At 37.7% G+C, this 21,615-nt stretch overlaps 1 protein-coding gene across 1 annotated transcript; it reads right to left on the bottom strand.

Annotated features, from left to right (window-relative positions):
* Positions 1–11,445: 11,445 nt before the first annotated feature.
* Positions 11,446–16,547, bottom strand: LOC110922866 (protein NPG1). The gene is made up of 5 exons (XM_022167066.2): positions 16,258–16,547; positions 15,818–16,049; positions 13,794–14,992; positions 13,539–13,686; positions 11,446–11,875 (listed from the first exon to the last, which is right to left on the bottom strand). The coding sequence occupies exons 1-5, from the start codon at positions 16,402–16,404 to the stop codon at positions 11,556–11,558; spliced, it is 2,046 nt and encodes a 681-aa protein (XP_022022758.1). The 5' UTR covers positions 16,405–16,547; the 3' UTR covers positions 11,446–11,555.
* Between the last annotated feature and the right edge of the window lie 5,068 nt (positions 16,548–21,615).

Here is a 21,615-nt window from a genome sequence, read left to right as displayed (position 1 = left end):
TTGAGGAGTCGCGAACCGATGCTCCTAAAGATGCCAACAAGACCGTTTTCAGTTTCAAACAGTTTAAGGCATGCGGACCCAAAGAGTTTACCGAAGAAGACGGCCCTACCGCCATGTTTCAATGGTTTGATTCAGTTAAAGTCACTCTGTGCCAAAGCGGCTGTCCTGAAAATCTTCGTACCCTAAATGCAACCGGCGTTTTCCCGTCCCGAGCTCTAGACTGGTGGACGGCCGAGCGAAACAAACGCGGGAATGATGCAGCTCATGAGCTGACTTGGGAAGAGCTGAAGGCCATCATGATGGACGAATTCTGCCCTCCTCATGAACGCTAAAAGCTGGAGGACGAGTTTTGGAACATCAAGCAGAAGGACGGAGACAACGCTGCTTTAACTGCTCGCTTCAAGCAGCTTAGCATTATCTGTCCCGATCAAGTCAAGACTCCAGACATGGCCATCAAGAAGTACATTCGAGCTCTACCTGACTGTGTAGCCGACTTTGTTCATGCCGCCAAGACATCATCAATTGAAGAGACTTACTTGCTTGCTGCCGAGATCAATGATAAGCAAGTAAAAGCTGGTTTCTGGGATAAGCCATCCAAGTCTCTGCATCAAGCTACTACTGCACCAACCACCGACTCCACTGCTCAGCCATCCAAATCATCACGCCGCAAGAAGAAGCACAACAACAACAGCTCCAGCAAGAACTGTGCTGTCACAACCACTGTTGCTCCACTACAAGCCGTACAGGCTCAACAGCAGTCTCATCACCGACCAGCTCCAGTGACCAATGCACCGCCAGCAAAGCGTGCTTACACAGGTCCCCACCCGCTCTGCCCGACATGCTCATATCATCATCCGGTGGGAATCGCCTGTCGTTTTTGCGCTCACTGCAATCTCTACGGTCATTTCACTGCAAACTGTCGCTATGGTCCTCGTCAAGCCCCAGTTCAAGCCGCCGCTCATCAAGCTCTACTCCCAGCTCCTCAAGGCCAACCTGCAGCTCAAGCACCCGCGGTCAATGCTCGAGTCTGCTTTGCATGTGGTGATCCTAACCATTTTGCAAACATGTGCCCGAATAGGGTTGTGAAACAAGAGCCCCAACAGCAGCAACAACAGCTTCAGCAGCAGCAACAAGCAGCCCGTGCCAGAACCTTCAACATCAATGCTCATCAAGCCCAGGCTGACAACAACGTGGTTAATGGTACGTTCCTTGTGAATGGTATTTATGTATCATGTTTGTTTGATACTGGAGCCGATAACTGCTTTGTGTCATTTGAATTCGAGAAGCTCCTTAGTCGTAAGCGCTCTTATCTTCCCTCGTCATTCGAAGTTGAAGTCGCTACTGGAAGAACTGTCGCCGTTGATTCTGTTCTCCGTGATTGTACTCTCGAGCTCAACAATCACATCTTCCCAATCGACCTTATTCCAATGCAATTCGGAAGCTTCGACATCATAGTAGGCATGGATTTTCTTCGCGAAAACCATGCTGAAGTTGTGTGTTTTGATAAGATGATTAGATTCTCGCTAGAGAATGGTGATCTTTTATGTGTGTACGGTGAAACAGCTTCGAAAGGTCTCAAGCTCATGTCGTGTATCCAAGCTAGCAGGTATCTCAGCAAGGAATACAGAGCTTTCTTGGCCAACATTGTAGTAGCGGAGAAGGAAAAGAAAAGGAAGGTTGAAGTCAAAGACGTCCCAGTGGTTCGTGAATTTCCTCAGGTGTTCCCTGATGATCTTCCCGGACTACCGCCAAGTCGTGATATCGACTTTCGTATCGACCTTATTCCTGGAGCTAATCCTGTTGCCAGAGCCCCTTATCGACTCGCGCCATCCGAAATGAGAGAACTTTCGAACCAACTCCAGGAGTTACTTGAAAAAGGTTTTATTCGCCCGAGCACCTCTCCTTGGGGCGCACCAGTCCTTTTCGTAAAAAAGAAGGATGGGTCGTTCAGGATGTGTATCGACTACCGGGAATTGAATAAGCTGACCATCAAGAACCGTTACCCTTTGCCTCGAATCGATGACTTATTTGATCAGCTGCAAGGTGCTAAATGTTTCTCGAAGATCGATCTACGTCCAGGCTATCATCAATTGCGCATTCAAGAGGAAGACATCCCCAAAACCGCTTTTTGAACTCGATACGGCCATTATGAATTCGTTGTTATGCCCTTTGGTTTAACCAACGCACCAGCGGTTTACATGGATCTGATGAATCGTGTGTGTAAGCCATTCCTAGACCGTTTCGTCATCGTGTTCATCGACGATGTCTTGATCTATTCTAAGTCGAAGACCGAACACGCGCAACATCTACGTTTGGTTCTCGAGCTACTCCAGGGGAATCAACTCTACGCCAAGTTCTCCAAGTGCGAATTCTGGCTGGAGAAGGTTCAGTTTCTGGGTCACATCGTTAATAGTCAAGGTATTCATGTCGATCCCGCGAAGATTGAAGCAGTTAAGAGTTGGATTACGCCTAAGAACCCGTCTGAAGTTCGCTCTTTTCTCGGACTAGCGGGCTATTATCGACGATTTATCGAAAGATTCTCTAAGATCGCTGTGTCGCTTACCGCCCTTACCCATAAATACAAGTCTTTTGTTTGGGGAACCGAACAAGAGTCTGCTTTTAAAACCCTCAAACATATGCTTTGCAATGCTCCCATTCTCACATTGCCCGATGGAAACAACGATTTTATTGTCTATTGTGATGCTTCCAACCTTAGTCTTGGCTGTGTTCTCATGCAACGGGACAAGGTTATAGCTTACGCATCTTGACAGCTCAACGTCCACGAGAAGAACTATACAACCCATGACCTCGAGCTAGGCGCAGTTGTTTTTGCATTGAAGATTTGGCGACACTACCTGTATGGTACCAAGTGTGCGATCTTCACCGATCACAGGAGTTTACAACACATCTTTAATCAGAAGGAACTTAACATGCGTCAACGCCGATGGGTAGAACTTCTTAACGATTACGATTGTGAGATTCGTTACCACCCAGGCAAGGCAAATGTTGTTGCCGACGCGCTCAGCAGACGGAGTTATTTGCTCAGTATTCGCAACACCCAAGCCCAGCATGATCTCGAAACCCTCATCGGCGAAGCCCAGCATGATCTCGAAACCCTCATCCGTGAAGCCCAACATTCTTGTTTTAATGAACGCACTTTGAAGAAAGAGAGGATCTATCACGATGGAGCTCAGCTTGTAATCAAAGCAGATGGGATTTTCTATTATCTGGACCGAATTTGGATCCCTAAGCGGACCGATTTGCGAAAGATTATAATGAACGAAGCCCACAAATCCCGATATTCTATTCATCCGGTGCCGATAAAATGTACCAGGATCTTCGTTACAAGTACCGGTGGCCGGGCATGAAACGGGATATTGCCCTCTATGTTGGAAGTTGCCTGACTTGTGCGAGAGTTAAGGCTGAACATCAACGACCTTCTGGCTTACTCGAACAACCTCCAATCCCTATATGGAAGTGGGAGAGTATAGCTATGGATTTCATAACCAAACTTCCGCCCACGCTATCAGGTCACGACAGCATTTGGGTTATAGTTGATCGTCTGACCAAATCAGCCCACTTTTTGCTAATATGGGAAGACTACAAGGTAGAACGACTAGCCCGAATCTACACCGACGAGATTATTCGTAATCATGGTACGCCTCGTGACATTATTTCAGACCGTGACGCTCGGTTTACTTCGAGATTGTGGGAAACGTTTCAAGAAGCTCTTGGTACGACGCTTAACCTGAGTACCGCATTCCATCCTCAAACCGACGGACAAACTGAAAGAACGATCCGTACTCTTGAAGACATGCTCCGTGCGTGTGTCATAGACTTCGGTGGTAGTTGGAACAAATACCTACCGTTAGTCGAATTTTCGTACAACAACAGCTATCATGCCAGCATACAAATGGCACCATTCGAGGCCTTATATGGAAGAAGATGTCGATCGCCCATTGTGTGGTACGAGACCGGTCATTCGCAATTAACCAGTCCCGAGTTACTACAAGAAACGACTGACAAAATCCTCCAGATTCGAGATAACTTGTCGAAAGCCAGGGATAGACAGAAAAGTTACGCCGATAGAAGACGTAAGCCCCTTGAATTTGACGTTGGCGACTACGTACTCCTAAAGGTATCACCTTGGAAGGGTGTGGTAAGATTCGGCAAGAAAGGGAAACTACCGCCTCGATATGTTGGACCTTTTAAGATTCTGGAAAGGATCGGCAAAGTCGCCTACAAACTCGAACTACCGGAGGAACTTAGTAACGTCCACCCGACTTTCCATGTGTCAAACCTCCGAAAATGCCTAGCTGATCATGATCTGATTGTACCTCTCGAAGACCTTCAAGTCAACGAAACGCTGCATTTGGTGGAAAAGCCTGTCGAAATCATGGACCGCCAAACCAAGCAACTCAGACGCTCGCGCATCCCTATCGTGAAAGTCCGATGGGAAGGCAAACGAGGCGCGGAGTTCACTTGGGAACTCGAGAGCGACATGAAGGCCAAGTACCCGCAGTTGTTCAAATGAAGATCTGAAGCGAGAAATTGGTAATATCATTCACGGTGCTGTGCAGCTTCGAGCCTAATTTCGGGATGAAATTCCCTAAACAAGGGGAGGCTGTAACACCCCGTGTTTTCGAATGTCAAAGTCAAAGTCAAAGTCCAAGTCAAGTTTGACTTCTTTGATTGTAAGTAGTCTATTTTATGTTTTGTATTATGTGGAGTAAGTGTTGTCTATCAAAGGAAATCGAAGTAATCGAATGTTAAAATCGACGCGAAATAATTTACGGCTGTGAATAGTGGGAAGTAACAATGCGATAAAGTTAACGAATCAATAATCAAGCTAATCGAATCATCAATCGAACTCGAGACTCGAATTATGCAGCTTTGGTATTATATTACGTGTGTGTGTGCCTTATGTGTTACATGTGCATGTTTACTTTATGTTGTGTATGGTGATCAATTGAATCAATCAAATCGAAACTCGAAACTCAATCGAACTCAATCGAAATCGAAATCGAACATGGAATGTAGATGCTTGTATGTAGATATAGTGGTTGGGACTAAAAGTAATTTGAATAGGAAACTCTATCGTGCTCGCATCGTCTTCAATCGAAATCGAAATATCAAAAATCGTCGCACCGAACACTCAAAACAGGCTGTGGATCGATCAGGCTCCTAGCCGATCGAACAGCCCAGCCGATCGGACAGACTGTCCGATCGAGCAGGCTGTCCGATCGGAATGCCTGGCCGATCGGCCAGCCCTTTCCTCTTTGGGAAGCCTATAAATAGGCCTGTCATTGTCATTCTTTCCACTTTTGGAAACCCTCTGACCGACCAGCTCGTGCTCCCTTTCTTTTCTCAGATTTCTTCCGATTTCGGTAAGTTTTCATCCTAAATCTTGTACTTTCTTGATCAATACATGCTCCTACACCTTTCTATCCTTCAAATCTTGATTTCTAACCGTGAAATCATCAAGATCTAAGCATTCTAGGATGATGCCATCATGGAGTTCTCCAAGAACATCATGTTTTGACCTCAATCCACCAAGAATCACTTGGATCTAGCCGATTTCCACATAAACAAACTAAGATCCTTCACAAGATCTAAACATTTACATGATGTAAAGGATTGAAAGAATGAATTTCAACTTCCTTTCAACTCTTTTACACTCAATGTCTTCAAACTGGTAGAAACGAAGCTTGAGCCAACTCACCAATCATCCTAATGGTCAAGTGGTTCAAGATTCGGATTCTATCTACGAGATTCACCGACTTCGGGTTAAACCTATAAACTCCGTTCCGAACCGTTCACCGGCAGGACTTGGGTGATTCCTGTCCGAGCAGGAGAAACAAGTAAGAACGAAGGTTCCATGGTTCAATTCGTTGTCAACATATCTCGATATAACGTAAAACAATCAGAAAGCCAAGTGTTAGACGAATAGGCCGACCAGGTCAGGATGCTGACCGATCGAACAGGCTGTTCGAACGAACTGCCCAACCGATCGAACATGTCAGCCGATCGACCAGGCCCGCCGATCGGCTAGCACATGGCCCCACACTTTGATAATTTCATGAAGTATAGTATTGAACGAAGTGATGTTCGATCGAACGAGCTATTCGTCAACATTACTCGTCGGGTCATGAGATACTATACTTCAACCTTCAATCGATTTTCAATTCGTTCAACGTATTGGAGTGCCACACGATCGAACATGCGGTCCGATCAGGTGACATCCAGCTGAGGACTCACTATCGAAGTGTCTAACCGATCGGTTAAGCCGGCCGATCGAACAGGCCGTTCGATCGATCGACCTGAAAGGTAAGAACACTTTAGTGTTTTCAAATACTACAACGAAAACTTCAAAAGGACAAGCCATCATACACAAACACCTCCTACTCAAAGGAAGAAACAATCCACTCGAACAGTCCAACCGATCGAGCCTACCGGCCGATCGAACAGGCTGTCCGAACGGACTGTCTAACCGAACGAACCACCCGTTCGATCGAACCTACCGTTCGATCGACCAGGCAGTTCGACCCATCATCACTTGTTTCCATTTTATGAATTGCTCATCGTTATGCTATCGAACTATCCAGGTTAACCCTACTCTCAAGCGCTCCCTTCAATCCATCAATCAATCGCTGTGAGTATACTCGAACCCTTTTTGCTTTAGCACTTTTGGGTGTTACATACGTTACTTAACTAAAACACAATCGAACACACTACTCAATTACTTTAAACGCTAACCGATTATGCATGTATTACGTGACTAAATGAACGCTTGTTGATTGTGTTTACACGTGGAATGTTGTCTACCTGCCTTAACGACGTACTACTATAGTTTGGATTCAGCACCCGTTCACACGGGGGTTGTTAAGGACAATTACTTGCATGGATTACGGTGGTAATCATGTATTGCGAACTGTCTCGGACAGTCAACCCGCAGTCATTGGTATCGATAGATCCATGTCGATAATTAACATGCTTCGTTTTCCTCTGCGTATGTGCTGGTTATGCGTAAACTATTTCGAACTCTATATGCTATTATCAAACTTGTATGCTCACCTTTACATTTTATGTATTGACTTTATTTTAACGTATGTGACAGGCAATTAGGATGCTTATCTGCTAGGAAGGCGAGCTAGGAATAAGCGTCTAGAGCATAGTTGTCTGTAGATCTTGCAGATCGAGTCTCTAGAAGTAATTAAACAATATTTATTTTATTTTATTTAAATCTGAGTTGTCGGAACAGAATTACTTGACTAGTTGTTATCTGTAATAATTTATTGTATTATTTGGGATACGGTATGGGACATATCATTTAACTTAATAGTATTAATAGTTGTTGTGGAAACTTCTGGACAATCTGTTTCGCTCAGTGCCATGCCCCGATGATTCCGCCATCGGTTGGGGTGTGACATCTATAAATAGGGTGTCATGTGTTAGAAGTTCATAAGTTTTGGGGAAAGGCTGGAGAGACCTCAGATTTCTCTCTGGCTGTAAAATGATGTATGCTCTTTCGGTATGAATGGAAGCTTTCTACTTATGCTTATTCTTACGAAATTTCTACCGAACTTGCTTTATCTTATCCAAACTTCTGTCTAAATCCACCGGATTCGGAACTTTCAATTGGTATCAGAGCTACGGTACCGATTCAATCGATCTAAGAGTTGATTGAATCACCTACGCTCATGATTTATGGAGTTTTATGGGTTTTAAGACGTAAAATATCATATTGAAGGTCAATTCATGGATGGAATTTGAAATTGAAGTCATCATTACATTCAAAATTGATTTCCGTTCAGGTCTGTGAAAGATTCATCATGAAATTCGAAGAAATGAAGATTTTGGATCGAAAAAATTTGAACAACAGCGTTCATGCGGATGAGTTAGTTTCTCACGAATGAGCCAGTTTCGCACGGATGAGCCATTTTCGCACGAATGAGTCACTTTCAAATGGATGAGTCATTTCGAACGGATGAGACTTATCCTCACAAAGGACTCATCCTCATGAAGGAGTCATTTTCACGAAGGAGTTATCCTCACAAATGAGCCATCCTCTCGAAGAGTCATCCTTTCGAAGGAGTCATCCTGTCGAAGGAGTCATTCTCACGAAGAGTCATTTGCTCGAGGACACTCACACGCGAAATAGACTGTTTGATGTTTGATGAGTATTTATAGTGAGAGGGGAGATAAGGCGGTGCAGTGCGTGGGTCGGATGGCCATCCGATCGAATGGCCATCCGGACGGATGATCATTCGATCGAATGGTCATTCGATTAGTCGACTGGTGCGAGTTAGTTTTCCAACTTTCGTTTCGTGCGTTGAGCGTTGCGTTTAAGTGAGTTTCGAGTAAGAGTTGCGATGAGATAATCACATAACATTAAACAAGTAAACACACAAATAACACATAACACATAAAATGCATCAAAGTAAACCCACGTTTTGAGCTGCACTGAGATTGCGATGCGATGGCGTTTAGTATAATCATGCGATGCGATAAAATGCGTTAAATAACATGCGTTGCAAACAACGTTAAATGCGAATATTGCATTTTGAAATAAGCGTTGTGAATGCGTTATAAAACATACTTTAAAAATATCGTTAACACACTAATATACATAGATTACCGCAACGGGTTAACTATTATCGAATCTCTTAGAGTAATTAAGCAATAAATGACAGGTCTAGTAATGACATGACTTGACCTTGGGGGACTTTGACTTTGACTTTGACCTTCCGGGAAGTCGGGTTGTTACAGAATCATGGCTGAAGAGTTTTACAACACATTTTACAATGCGTTCACTTTCGAGACATCAGAAACCACAAATGTTATTCCGAAAAGCATTTCAAAAATCATAACCGATAACATAAATCATGACAATTTCTACGGAAATCACCAAAGACCACCTAAGGTAATGAACATTGAAGGTTATCATTGGTGGAGTTCAAGATTTGAAAACTGGGTGAAGGGTTATGCTTATGAAAGTTGGGTTTCTATGATTTACGGGTATGAAAAACCTGAAAATGATCAACACGTTATAGTCCTAGTTCCAGACTATTCAAAAATACAAAAAGAAAAACATGCTGAAGAGCTGAGAATGGTAACATTATTACAATAGGCGATAAGAGATGATATTTTTACTCTACTTCGACATGGTGAAACATCTAAATCAATATGGGATGCATTAAAGATAAAAGCTGAAGGAAGGAAAGTTACAAAAGGCGGGACATTATATCGGTGGAGGTTGTGATATGTTGTATATGGAGGTAGACGATGTGCGGAGAAAAGGGGGGTGGGGGTAACTATAGGATTTCAAGAGACCCAGATAATAAAAGTCTTTAACACATGCATCAAGTATTGTACCTTAAGCAATCATACTTATATTACTTAAACTATAAGATGCCCTTAATACTTCATTATATTTCACGATGATTATATTATAACACAATGATTATTTTAACCGATAACCATTGGGATGGAGGCTGGTTTTATTTTTATTGGCAAAGAGTTATATTTCTTTAATGAAAACACTTGCTTCTACTCTATTACACCAATAATCCTAAATAAATCTCTTTTCCCTAAGTTTAAAAATGAAATCTCCCCTCTAAGAAACATAAGCATCTAGAATATGGCTAACCCAACGTTACAAAGAGTTATAATTTTTTGAGTAAATTACAAGTTTTGTCCTTTATGTTTACATCAAATTGCATGCACTGTCCTTTTGGCCAAAAGTTTACAGGCGGTGTCCTTAACCTTTCAAAATCTTGCACGTTTTGTCCTTTAATCCAAACTTGGTTAGAAATCTCAGTTAATTATTGTCATGTACAATACACATGAGGGTATAATAGTCTTTTTCCCTCTCAACCGTTTCTATTTCCCATTTATAACCTTCACCAACCCCTCAAACCTCAATTCATCTATTCAATTCATCAGTTAACACAAGTAAATACAAGAATTACCATTTACAAAAGCTCCTTAAATCTGTAATTAACCCAACTCAACACCTCAAATCAATCGCCAAATTCGTATGTTTTCAATCGACCCGAATCTGCAAATCGAATCATTTGTGGGTCTTGATCAAATGATGTCTTTTGATGAACAAAAAAGTCAACACACAAATCTGTAAGATCGCCTTTAAACCCACAAATATAAATCCAAGTGTTTTCCCAAAGTTATGTTTTTTCGGCGGTGGCGGCGGTGGAGATGCCGGTGACGGAGGTGGTGGCAGATATGGAGGTGAAGGCGGAAGTGGCAATGGTGGAACAAGTGGAGGTGATGGCGGCGGCGGTGGTGGCGGAACTGAGGGTGGCGGTGGTCGTATATCTTGTTGGGAATGAGCAGAGAAATACAACTCCCATATCAACAGTTTCCAGATTACAGCAAAAATTAAACACACATAACTTAAAACAGAGCACGAAAACAAAAATGAAAATTCCCATAACAACAATTTCCAAATTACAGCAAAAAATACCTCATTTAAAACGGAGACTTCCTAATTTCAAAGAAAATTTCCAAAAACACCAAAGCCAATTTAACAACTTTTGCCATGATTTGGGATAAACTGGTCAAACAATGAAGCAAATTGACATAAAGAAACAAAACAGAATATACAAACTATGATATTTCCGTATGTACAAGATTAAAGGCGCATACGACCTGTTTATTTATGCTATTTTTTATTCCACTTGTTATTTTTTTATTCTTCTGTAAATGGTAATTTGGTTAACTGATGTTGAAGAGATGTATTTAGGGTGGGTGAGGGTTATAAATGGATGAATAGAAAGGGTTGAGAGGGAAAAAGACCATTGTACCCTCATGTGCATTGCACATGACAAGAATTAACTGAGATTTCTAACCAGGTTTGTCCTAAAGGACAAAATGTGCAAGATTTTGAAAGGTTAAGGATACCGCCTGTAAACTTTTGACTAAAAGGACAACGCATGCAATTTGATGTAAACACAAAGGACAAAACTTGTAATTTGCTCTAATTTTTTTTTTTTATTTTGTCTGCTAGTTAAAGAGTTGCATCAACGTTACAAAGAGTCTTAATTTTTTATTTTGTCTGCTAGTTAAAGACTTGCATTTAATAGACAAAGTATTAATTTTTTTATTTTGTCTGCTAGTTAAAGAGTTGCATTTAATAGACACCGTTACAAAGAGTGTTAATTTTTTATTTGTCTGTTAGTTAAAGAGTTGCATCAACGTTACAAAGAGTATTAATTTTTTATTTTGTGTGCAAGTTAACGAGTTGCATTTAATAGACAATGTTACAAAGACTTATAATTTTATTATTTTATCTGCTGGTTATAAGAGTTACATTTAATAAACAAAATGAAAAAATATGAAATAATACCACACCTATCCTAACCATGCATCATATAATAAATGATATATTTTAATCCCAATATTAGTTTAAACCCTTTTCAACATGAGTGCAATAAAAACCCTAGCTACACTCAATTTGCTACAAGATAAACAAATGTGAGAGATGAGTCAACACAATCTAAAAGAATGAACAATTAATTTATTTAACCATTGTTGCTTCAAAGAATTGAGTTAAAGCTCTCGATAGGATCAGATTCTTCAAGCATGGAAGCTGCCTGAAAGCTATCAATGGCATCAGATAATCGTCCATCAAGTTTATGAACAAATCCCAAGTGAAGCCAAGCCATACGGTTAGTGGGTTCGAGCCGTAGCGCATCTGAGAGCATGGTTCGAGCCACTGGCAACATGGGCAAGCCACGATCTGACATAATGGCGCCAATGCTAATCTTGGAAGGTACATAATTAGCCTCCACTAACAGAGAATTAACATAGGTGGCCAATGCTTCATCTATCTCCCCACGTCTCTGATATATTGTTCCTAGTGGAAGAAGATGAAAACTTAACCATATCATACTAAATACAATATAATAATTGGTTATTGTAATAGACCAAAATATATAATGATCATTCAATAATGCACTATGTTCAAAAAATTTAAACGATTGTTATAAAGGTATTATGCAGTATATCCAAAAAATATATATATATTTTTTTTGGAAAAAGGGTACTATAACATATATCCAATATATCATGTATTTGCATATGTGTAATTTTACATATGCTTATTACGGACACAAGCACTTTCCCATTGTTTTTTTCAAATACGAATATACATACTACATATATGTAATACAACTTCGGATGTAGTTTTCTAGTTTTTTATATTAATAATGAGTTTCTCATGATGCTCTCCATATATATGATAAGGTTAGGGGCTGTTCGGAAATTTCTGAATGGTTAAGTGCTGAAGCAGTAAGAGGTCTGAATCATTAAGTGATGAACCAGTAAGACGTCTGAACCATTAAGAGCCAGTATAATGCTTAACAGTTCATATGCAAATATCTGACCAATTCAGAGTAGAGGTCTTAACCATTCAGACTTTGTATAATGCTTAACCATTCAGAGACAAATGTCTGAACCATTCAGACATCTCTTCCCGAAACAAACAGCCTGAACCATTAAATGTTGAACCAGTAAGAGGTCTGAACCATTAATAGCTTCATTAAGAGCTAAACAAACAACCCCTTAGTCTACTAAGTCCATTGTGTTTAAGAAGGTTATGAAGCCATCAGTGGCGGATCTAGGATTCCGACCAAGCGGGAACGTTTTATAAATAAGCGGTAACGAAATCGAAAAAATGTCAAATTTTCCAAAATTTACACTAAAAATGTCAAAAATTTTCCGACCAAGCGGTAGCGGAGGCTACCCCTTGATACACCCTGGAAGCCATATAGACTACGGATGAGATTAGAGCAATGACGTTTTATTTTTAATAATTAATTAATCTGATAGCATAGGGGTACAAGTGTAATTTTGATATGTTTTACATTTAGAAACTCACATGTCTATTAAGTTTTTATATAAATTTTCTTATAACAAAATTACACCATAATAACGGACGTTTTTTTTAACTTTAATATGAGTATGGTATTGTTATATATAAAATAAAAATTCTTTAGTCCATGGTGTTTTTGGTTTGTAAGAAGAAGAGTACCTACCGAGATCATTGTGTTTTAATTGCAGAATTCGAAGTGTTTTTCCTAATCTAAAGTTAGTGTTTATACAATGGTGATTTATTTGTCTGACGTTTTGTATGCTTTGAACATATATGGTGTTTTGTTTCCATGATCTAAATTACTTTTATACCCTTGTTACTAAAAATTGAGAATTGCCACATATCATTATTCTATGGGAAGTGGCCTTTGTAGCCAAACCCCAACCTAAAAGAATCAACCTAGATCTTTTACTTAAATCAATGCTTTTTTAATTTCTAAATGTTACTTCCTATAAACAAATGTATATATTATGTACATAAAAAACCATTAAACTAATTTGTTCATATATACTTTTTTTTTTTTTTTTATATAAATGTTTACCTACATGTATTGTATTGATTTTTGTGCTAACAATAAATAGGAAGGAATAAGTAATTTGGGCTTGAGATTGAAAATTAGATAAGAAGATGGAGCAATAGATTTTACCCTCAGTATGCAGTGTCTCTGATGAGCATTCTATGCTTTCTCTAGCTTTCCCCAAGCATATCTCAGCATCTTTCCAACGAGCAAGACTGGAATATAAATTTGCTAAACCCTGCCAGACTTCATACTCGTTTACTCTATCTTCTTCAATCTACAGTAAGTAGTCAAATATTTCATTTCCTTTCTTAACAAACATGAAAGGAGAATAAAAACACTTCTTATAAACAACAATTCATTCTATGTGTAGCTAAAGCTAACCTGGTGTGTGGTTTGAGATTTCTTTTGTGCTTGTATCAATGCAAGTAAATGTCGGTAAGTTTCAATTGCATCCAAATGTCGGGACTGTGCAATTCTCAGTTTTGCTTTCAATCTCAAAAGCGGTCCTTGATCCCACTTTGCAGTTTCATCTAAAGCAGCATCGGTAACCACCTCAGCCTCCTGAAACCGTTGTTGTGCAGATAAAATCAAAGCAAGCAGTCTCCAACCACGTAACATGGATCCCCCAGTCACATCAATATATTGTTTTGATAACCTCAAAGCATTATTTAAATTCCTATGCATCGCGTATTGAATTGCAAGCTCAAACACCAGTTCCGAGTTTTCAGGCTCTAGCTCAAAGGCTTCTTCTAGTGATTTCAATGCTTCTGACTGGAGACGCGAACGTTCATAATCTGAAGACGAAACGATTGCTTGTTTACCAAGACAAAGCCCCAATACCCGAAGAGACACACCTTTCAAATGTTTGTTTCTGTTTTTACAGCTATCTAACGCTCTTCGAGCATACTCGATTCCTTGTGCAGCAAGAAACCCATCTTCACTGCATATTCCAGCAGCCAACAGTAGTGACGTTATATCATCTGGTTTTTCATGTTTATGAAGTGCTTTCTTCAACAAATCAAGAGCGGTTTTATTTTGATTTATCCCATTACAACAAAGCGCCAACATTTTCCAAAGATCAACACGATGAATTACTCCAGGAATCACCTCTTCAAGTTGGTTTGCTAAGACACAAGTTTGGCTGCAAATAGACAGAGCAAACGTGAGGTGTTCTACAACAGCCGGGTCCCATTTTGCCTTCCCGAGAGAGAATTTTCTCATCAAGATCATTAAAAGTAAAATAGCTTCTTCCAAATTGTTTTTTGGAGCGTATGTACCCTCAATTTGTTTAGATGTTGCAGGTGGGCCCACCTGGACTCCACTATACAGCAAAAAGACAGCAAAATTGTTTTGGATTCGTGCACAGCTGTCGTTGTCAAGGTTCCATTGAGTGAGGAGAGCACGTCGATAAGAAGAAACGGCTTCTTCATAGCTACCCGCTTCAACCCATAGCTGTGGGAGAAGCTCAACAGCTCGGCTAATTGTTTCTTGTAGTTTAGTTTCTACAAAAGCATCAGGAATCCCATGTGGAAATATTTTCTCTACTGCATCAAGCACCTTTTTACATTCTTCAGCAGCATCTACAAAAAAAAAAAAAAAAAAAAAAAATTGTGATTGTTTCAAAATTTGAACAGCTGATCATATTACAGATCAAGATTCAATTAATCGTTAAATGGCAGATAGCAAATTTTTAACCACGATTAATTTAATCAATTTTGGTTACGTATTACCTCTAATGGGTCAAACTGATAAATTAAAAAGAAAAGTAGCTTCGGACAAGTTGAAAGTTTTGTAATCACTAATCATATATTACACACTATTATTTATTGAAAACCAAAACTTTTGACAAAAAGAGTTCCGTGACAACAAGGGCCAGCCTGTTTTAACCCATTACCCAACCTGTCGACCCGTCTGTTTTGACCCATTAAGAAATATAGACAATTTGTGTTAATAGTTTTGCTATTTATTGCAATTTTTCTATTAATTTGCAAATATTTGCTAATGTAAACAAGACAAATTGGTCTAGTAAAGAATTTAAAAACTGAAAATTTACTTGGGCCACTTAAGAGTTGTCATACATTGAGGACTAGTTTAAATAGTGGATACCATACAATCCAAGAAAATTCCCCTTATTTTGCCATTACTGGAAGATATGATGGAGTTTTTCAGAGTGTCTAGTGTAATCTTCCCTAGTGAAAACGACAGCATATTTTAAAATTCTTTACTGGACACTAAAATCATTTGACTGACTTTCATAACCAATATAGTAAGAAGACAATTTAAGAAGTTTCCAAAGAAAGCTGATGAAAATAGGTTTGGCCATTTTTAAAGTTTAGAATTTCCGAAAAGTAACAACATTAATCTTTGTTAAAGGCAGGTATAAATAAGAGAAGATAGATACATACCGTTAATCCTATTAAGTTTTTGCAGTGTCTTGGTTTTCAAATATATGGCTTCAAGCACCAGATTGGCACCCTGCTGTGGGCCGGACTCGGAGTGAGTGTGTGATTTTTTAGTCGTTGAAATCGACTGCAGGTGGTGTATTGCAGCTTCAATATCAATACCTTCAAATACTCTAAGAGCAGCTTCCACATTTCCTCTTTGATATTCCAGTCTTCCAATAAGAGCTCGTGCTTCCTGTTTGTTTGTTTGTTTGTTATCCACAATAAATAAATAAATAAATGCTAATTACCCTTCACATATAATATTATCCCCATAAAATGGCATCTTGCTAATTATAAGTAAATCTTTTGACAAATGATTGTTTGTCTTCTTCAATATTTAAGAGGAAGGAAGGGGGGGCTGGTTAACGTTAAAATGATAGCAGCAAAGGAAAGGAAGGAACCTCGGAATTGAGTGATAAACCTTGACGCAAATCAGATTCGGCGTCATCGATATTACCGGCATTGAGCTTTGCCTCAATGGCATCGGTTTGCACACAACCCCCATTTGCGCATATTTGGCGTTCCTCCCTTTCAACAACCCCCGACATCGTAGATTGAGATATAGCAACAAAACCTCCTCTGCATTGGCATCCACGAAATGTAGTAATCAGATCAAACACAAATGAAAAAGGAATAACAGACAGGAGGAGGAGGAAGGGGATTCCTAACCGCTCCTTATTTTCAACCTACACGTTCCTTCACGTAACTATTTTATTTTCATATACAAGCCAATAAAGAAAAATATATATAAGGTAAATAAAGATTTGCATTATGACCACTCATAATAAAAAAAATGTCAATTTTTTTTTTTTTTTTGAAATTTGGGGAAAATCAAAATAAATTAACACAATTTAAAACGCTAATATTGTTATAAATAAATATTATTATGGTTATCAACTCCATATATAGATGTAGGGTAAAGTTCTTGTACAAATAATCTTAACATACTAAACATACAAATTGAATGAAAACTCAAAAAGACAAGGTGGCATTTTTGTAATTATCAATAACTATCAAAGTTACTCTACAAATATACCTAAAAAAACCTAACCACTCCCCCCACCCCCAAAAAAAACCAAAACCCCCCACCCCCCCCCCCAAAAAAAACCTAAAAAAAACCTAACCCCCCCCCCCCAAAAAAAACCTAAAAAAACCTAACCCCCCCCCCCCCAAAAAAAAAAAAAAAAACCTAAAAAAACCTAACCCCCCCCCCCAAAAAAAAAAAAAAAACCTAAAAAAACCTAACCCCCCCACCCCCCAAAAACCTAAAAAAAAACCTAACCCCCCCCCCACCCCCAAAAACCTAAAAAAACCTAACCACCCCCCACCCCCAAAAACCTAAAAAAAACCTAACCCCCCCCCCCCCACCACCACCCAAGCTAAAATGCTAAAAACTAAACCCCCCAAAAACCTAAAAAAATCTAAAAAAAATAAAAAAAACACACAAATTATTTTATTTTATTTTTTTAACATTTTTTATTAAAAAATCGCTACTTTTAGTAGCAGCAAAAATTTTTTTTTTTTTTTTTTTTTTTTTTTTTTTTTTTTGCTAACGAAATGTAGCGATTTTTTAATAAAAAATGTTAAAAAAAATTTGTGTTTTTTTAGGTATTTTTGGTTGTAACTTTGATAGTTGGTGGTAATTACAAAAATGCCACCTTGTCTTTTTGGGTTTTCCTTCAATTTGTATGTTTAGTATGTTAAGATTATTTGTATTTGATCTTTTACCTATAGATGTATCTTATTTACCAAGTTTCCCTCTCCTATATATATTCCTTGTATTTTATTGTTAAGACGCACCATGAATAATATAAAGATCTTTCTCCCTACATCTCTTTCTCATATTGTTTAGCTATTAGGCTTGTTGTTTCACAACACGTTATCAGCACGAAAGTGCTCTCCTAAGATAATAAGCCGACACCTTCAACCTCTTCCTCTATGCTTTCAGATTTCGTCTTTTGAGGATGTTGGTTGCGTGGACGAGATCGACTCTCAATTCAGAACGGGAAAATCAAAACTAATCCGAGGTAAACTATCTGCTTTTATAGTCTGTACTTAATAATGCATCATAACATGAGTAGTAAGCCCATGACAACCTAAACAAAACGTCCATGTGAAACCCTATTTTATGTTATTTTATTTCTACTTAGTGCACACAATCAAATAATAGTATTTTGTTTATGATATACAAAACAACATAGGAATCCATGTGAATAGTTTGTGCATCCGTTGCTCTTTTTCAGTTTGAAAAAAAAACAACATTTATTGTATTCTTTGTTTATCTTCATTCTGTGGAGTTAGGACTTAGGTAGAATCAAGCCATATTTAAATATTGAGAAACTTGAATTTGTTATTTGTGTTCTTTCCTTCTCTTCATTCTGTCAATTCGTAACGTATAAGCATATATAAACTTTTAATTTAGTTTTATAATTAAACTTTGAAAATTACATATATTATTATTTGGTATTCTTCTCTTCGTTGTATGAATATACATATAAAAAAATTAACTTACTTTCTCTTTCATTGTTGAAGAACTGAAGTTGTATACTTGTTTTTATGGATTTATAATCTAAGTATTGCAACAATGTTGTTATATTATCTAGGGTAGTTATTGAGATGCTCACAATCTTTTCTATGTTAATTAAATTATTATTCTGTGAAGTATAATTAATATTTGTGTGTTAGTCGGTCAAATAAATCACCGCTTAAAATCCCGTGCTAGTTGATACACATAATTTGGGATTTTGTATTTGAGATTTCTAAATTTTTCTTTGGCAATACGGCTTGACGGAATTTGCTTTGGGTTATAAGAAAAAAAAATTGTTTGTGACCTGGGTGTTCGTAAGTTCTGAACTAGTGAACCATGTCGCGTCCCGTCGGTTAGCTCTATTTATTTATACGAATGGCATGATCATCTCATAATTAAGCCATTTGGAAATATGTTATGATTGGTTTATAGAATGTTATCGATGATTTAATTTTAGTGCGTTTTTCATAATCATTTGGTTGGAATCTCTAGTTTTGTATAATTTATAGATGCCTAGGTTATAAACTCTTAATTTTTAAAATACATATAATATGATTGATAAGCTTTATGAAATGAGATTTTTGATATGTCATTGTGAGTTCTATAATTACTCTTTTTCATAAAAAGTGATATATTGAGAAAAAAAATTCTAAATATTGATTATCACATGGAATAAAAGCGTTATAACGGCTCTAGATCTTCCCTCAATTTACCATCAAGATATCAAGGTATGTATCATCAGGAATCTCCTCTGGTTCCAACTGTGCCTTGAGCTCAATTATCCTATTTTCGTCATTTATTATTATGATATACTTGAATGTTAATTACCATACAATCTATTTATATTTGAACTTCATTAAATTATATAGATTGTATATTTAACTATATGAAACCTTCATACTGCGAAGTAACTTAACATTGAGACCCTCATGATACCCATTATATTATCTATCATGAGAAAATATATTATTATGAAAAATGACTTATTCACGAGTAACAAAGATTGGTATGTTTTCAAAAGTCGTGAGAAACGAATACACATATTTGTTTATTTTTCAATTTAAAATGACAAATATTTGTGTATAAGATATATAATTTTGATCGGGTATATCTTAACATGTTAATACATAAATTGCATATTTTTTTGCTTGTAAGTGACGAAACATTTTGTTTATAATTTGAGATGCTTTGATGTTATTATAAATATTTATATGGATGGATAAAGAAAATAAAAGACTAAATTTGGTTGTTTTATTATCACTCTTTTGAAAAAGCATAAATATTCTAAGATTTGACACACGAAGTGTCATACTCTATAAATCTCATTATCTATTCACACAAGGTCATAAGATTTTAGGCCGATAAACATTGTATGAATCAGATACACAATTCTTTCTCAATTGATATCACGTAAAGAAGAAATTGTTTATGAGGAAAACTTGATAAATTCTTTCTAGTTGTCACAAGTGAGATATGCCCATGAAGTAGCAATATCATAAAAAGAGTATGAAAGGTTTGAAATTATTTTATACTCGTGTGATCGAGTAAAGAATGAAAAGCTATGAAGCTTGTTCTGGTTCTACTTCATTCCTTGAATTGAAAGTGATAATATATCGATCATTGTAAAGGTAGTACTCATGGACATCATTGAGAAAAATGTGATGATGAGATCAACCATTTAGAATTGCAATGATCGTCACGTTTATAATGAGATGGACCACCAAAAATAATAAACTATGGTGTTAGTAATGAGCTATAATAATAATTAACATGATGGTTTGAACTCAAGGGAAGTTCATACGAGCAAGATGAGATTGACCATTCTCTTGTATCTTACGTTTTGTATTACATGCGAGAAAGCAATACATATCGGATCATAAATCAAAAGTTTATGAATCATGATTATTTAATTAATTGGCTTGACCGGTTAGACCACACCGAGTTGATGATGATGTGAAATTATTAAAGAACTAGAAGATTCTTCTTGATAATTATACATTTGATGTTTGCTATCAAAGGAAGTTATATATTTGCCAAATAAAGTAGGGTGTGTTTCCTAAATATTCTGGAAATGGTTTTAGGATATGAATATCTCAACACAATACCATTTAGTGTTTTAAATCGATGCATCGTCTAAATGGTTATCAAATCCACAACTTGAAGTTTGTGTAAGTGTGACTTGACTAATGAGATAATAAACATATCATTCCAGATTGGAATATTTATTTGGCAATAATGAATTTGATTCCCAAGTTACTAATGATCGGCAGAATAAGTGTTGAACTTCCTCTAGATTATGTTCATACACAAATTGCTTTTGTTAAGACGATCATTGAACGTCTACAATTGATAGCAAAGCCAATAATCATGAGAGCAAGTTTATGTTTATATATGAATGCATGTAATTTTACATTCAATAACATTAATTCACATCAAGCCAACATGTTGTAATAGGTTCTCCCCATTATAGTTGGTTTTTGGTCAGGAACCAAAGATGTCCATTCTAAGATTTTGTTTGTGTGGTATATATTGAAACTGATCCACCACTACGCACAAAGACAGGACCTTAAAAGGTGTTTGGGAATATATGATAACGAATAGAGCCTTTCACGAGATATTCATTCGGCTCAATTAATTGATATCCATCTCAATGGATTAACATTCCCAATACTAGTGGGAGATAAAAAGCAGTTGGAAAAGAAATGAGTTGGTATGAATTATCATCGATCCTCAAAACTAAAAGTGTGAAGCAGAAGTTCAAATGATAACTCAATTACAAAGATTAGCGAATCTATTACTAGAAGCATTCACTGACCTTAAAAAGGTGACTATGTCACATATACCAACTGCTAATGCTCCAATTAAGATGAGTGTCCTAGAAGGACAACCACATGTTTGTAATGAGTCTATTGCACGCCTGTAGCGTGGTAGACTAGTTGATTCCAATAATAAAATTCCTCGAAAATTGGAGCATGTAATTAAGATGGTCAAGTCGAGGTTATAGTAATAAGATCTCCTGAAGAGACAGCAGACATGATGGTTCAAGAAGAACCTCAGGTACCTGAAATTAAAGAGATCTCTTAATTTATATCATGTCTATATATACATGGAATCAAATTGAAATCGACGTCGTTATACTTTTGTATATAAAATAGTGCATAAAATGATAAAATGATAAGGATCAAAATTTAAGATCTGCCTATGAGAAATGATTGGCCAAAAGCGAAAAGAC

The sequence above is a fragment of the Helianthus annuus genome, chromosome 17 (assembly GCF_002127325.2).
Source record: "Helianthus annuus cultivar XRQ/B chromosome 17, HanXRQr2.0-SUNRISE, whole genome shotgun sequence".
In the NCBI taxonomy this organism is placed as follows: Eukaryota; Viridiplantae; Streptophyta; class Magnoliopsida; order Asterales; family Asteraceae; genus Helianthus; species Helianthus annuus.
This window is presented reverse-complemented; position numbering and strand designations above follow the sequence as displayed.

Coding starts and splice junctions, on each gene's coding strand:
- LOC110922866 (XM_022167066.2), bottom strand. CDS start 16,404: ATGTCGGGGGTTGTTGAAAGGGAGGAACGCCAAATATGCGCAAATGGG. Junction 16,050..16,257: donor GTTTATCACTCAATTCCGAG/GTTCCTTCCTTT, acceptor ACAAACAAACAG/GAAGCACGAGCTCTTATTGG. Junction 13,687..13,793: donor AATCTCAAACCACACACCAG/GTTAGCTTTAGC, acceptor TACTTACTGTAG/ATTGAAGAAGATAGAGTAAA.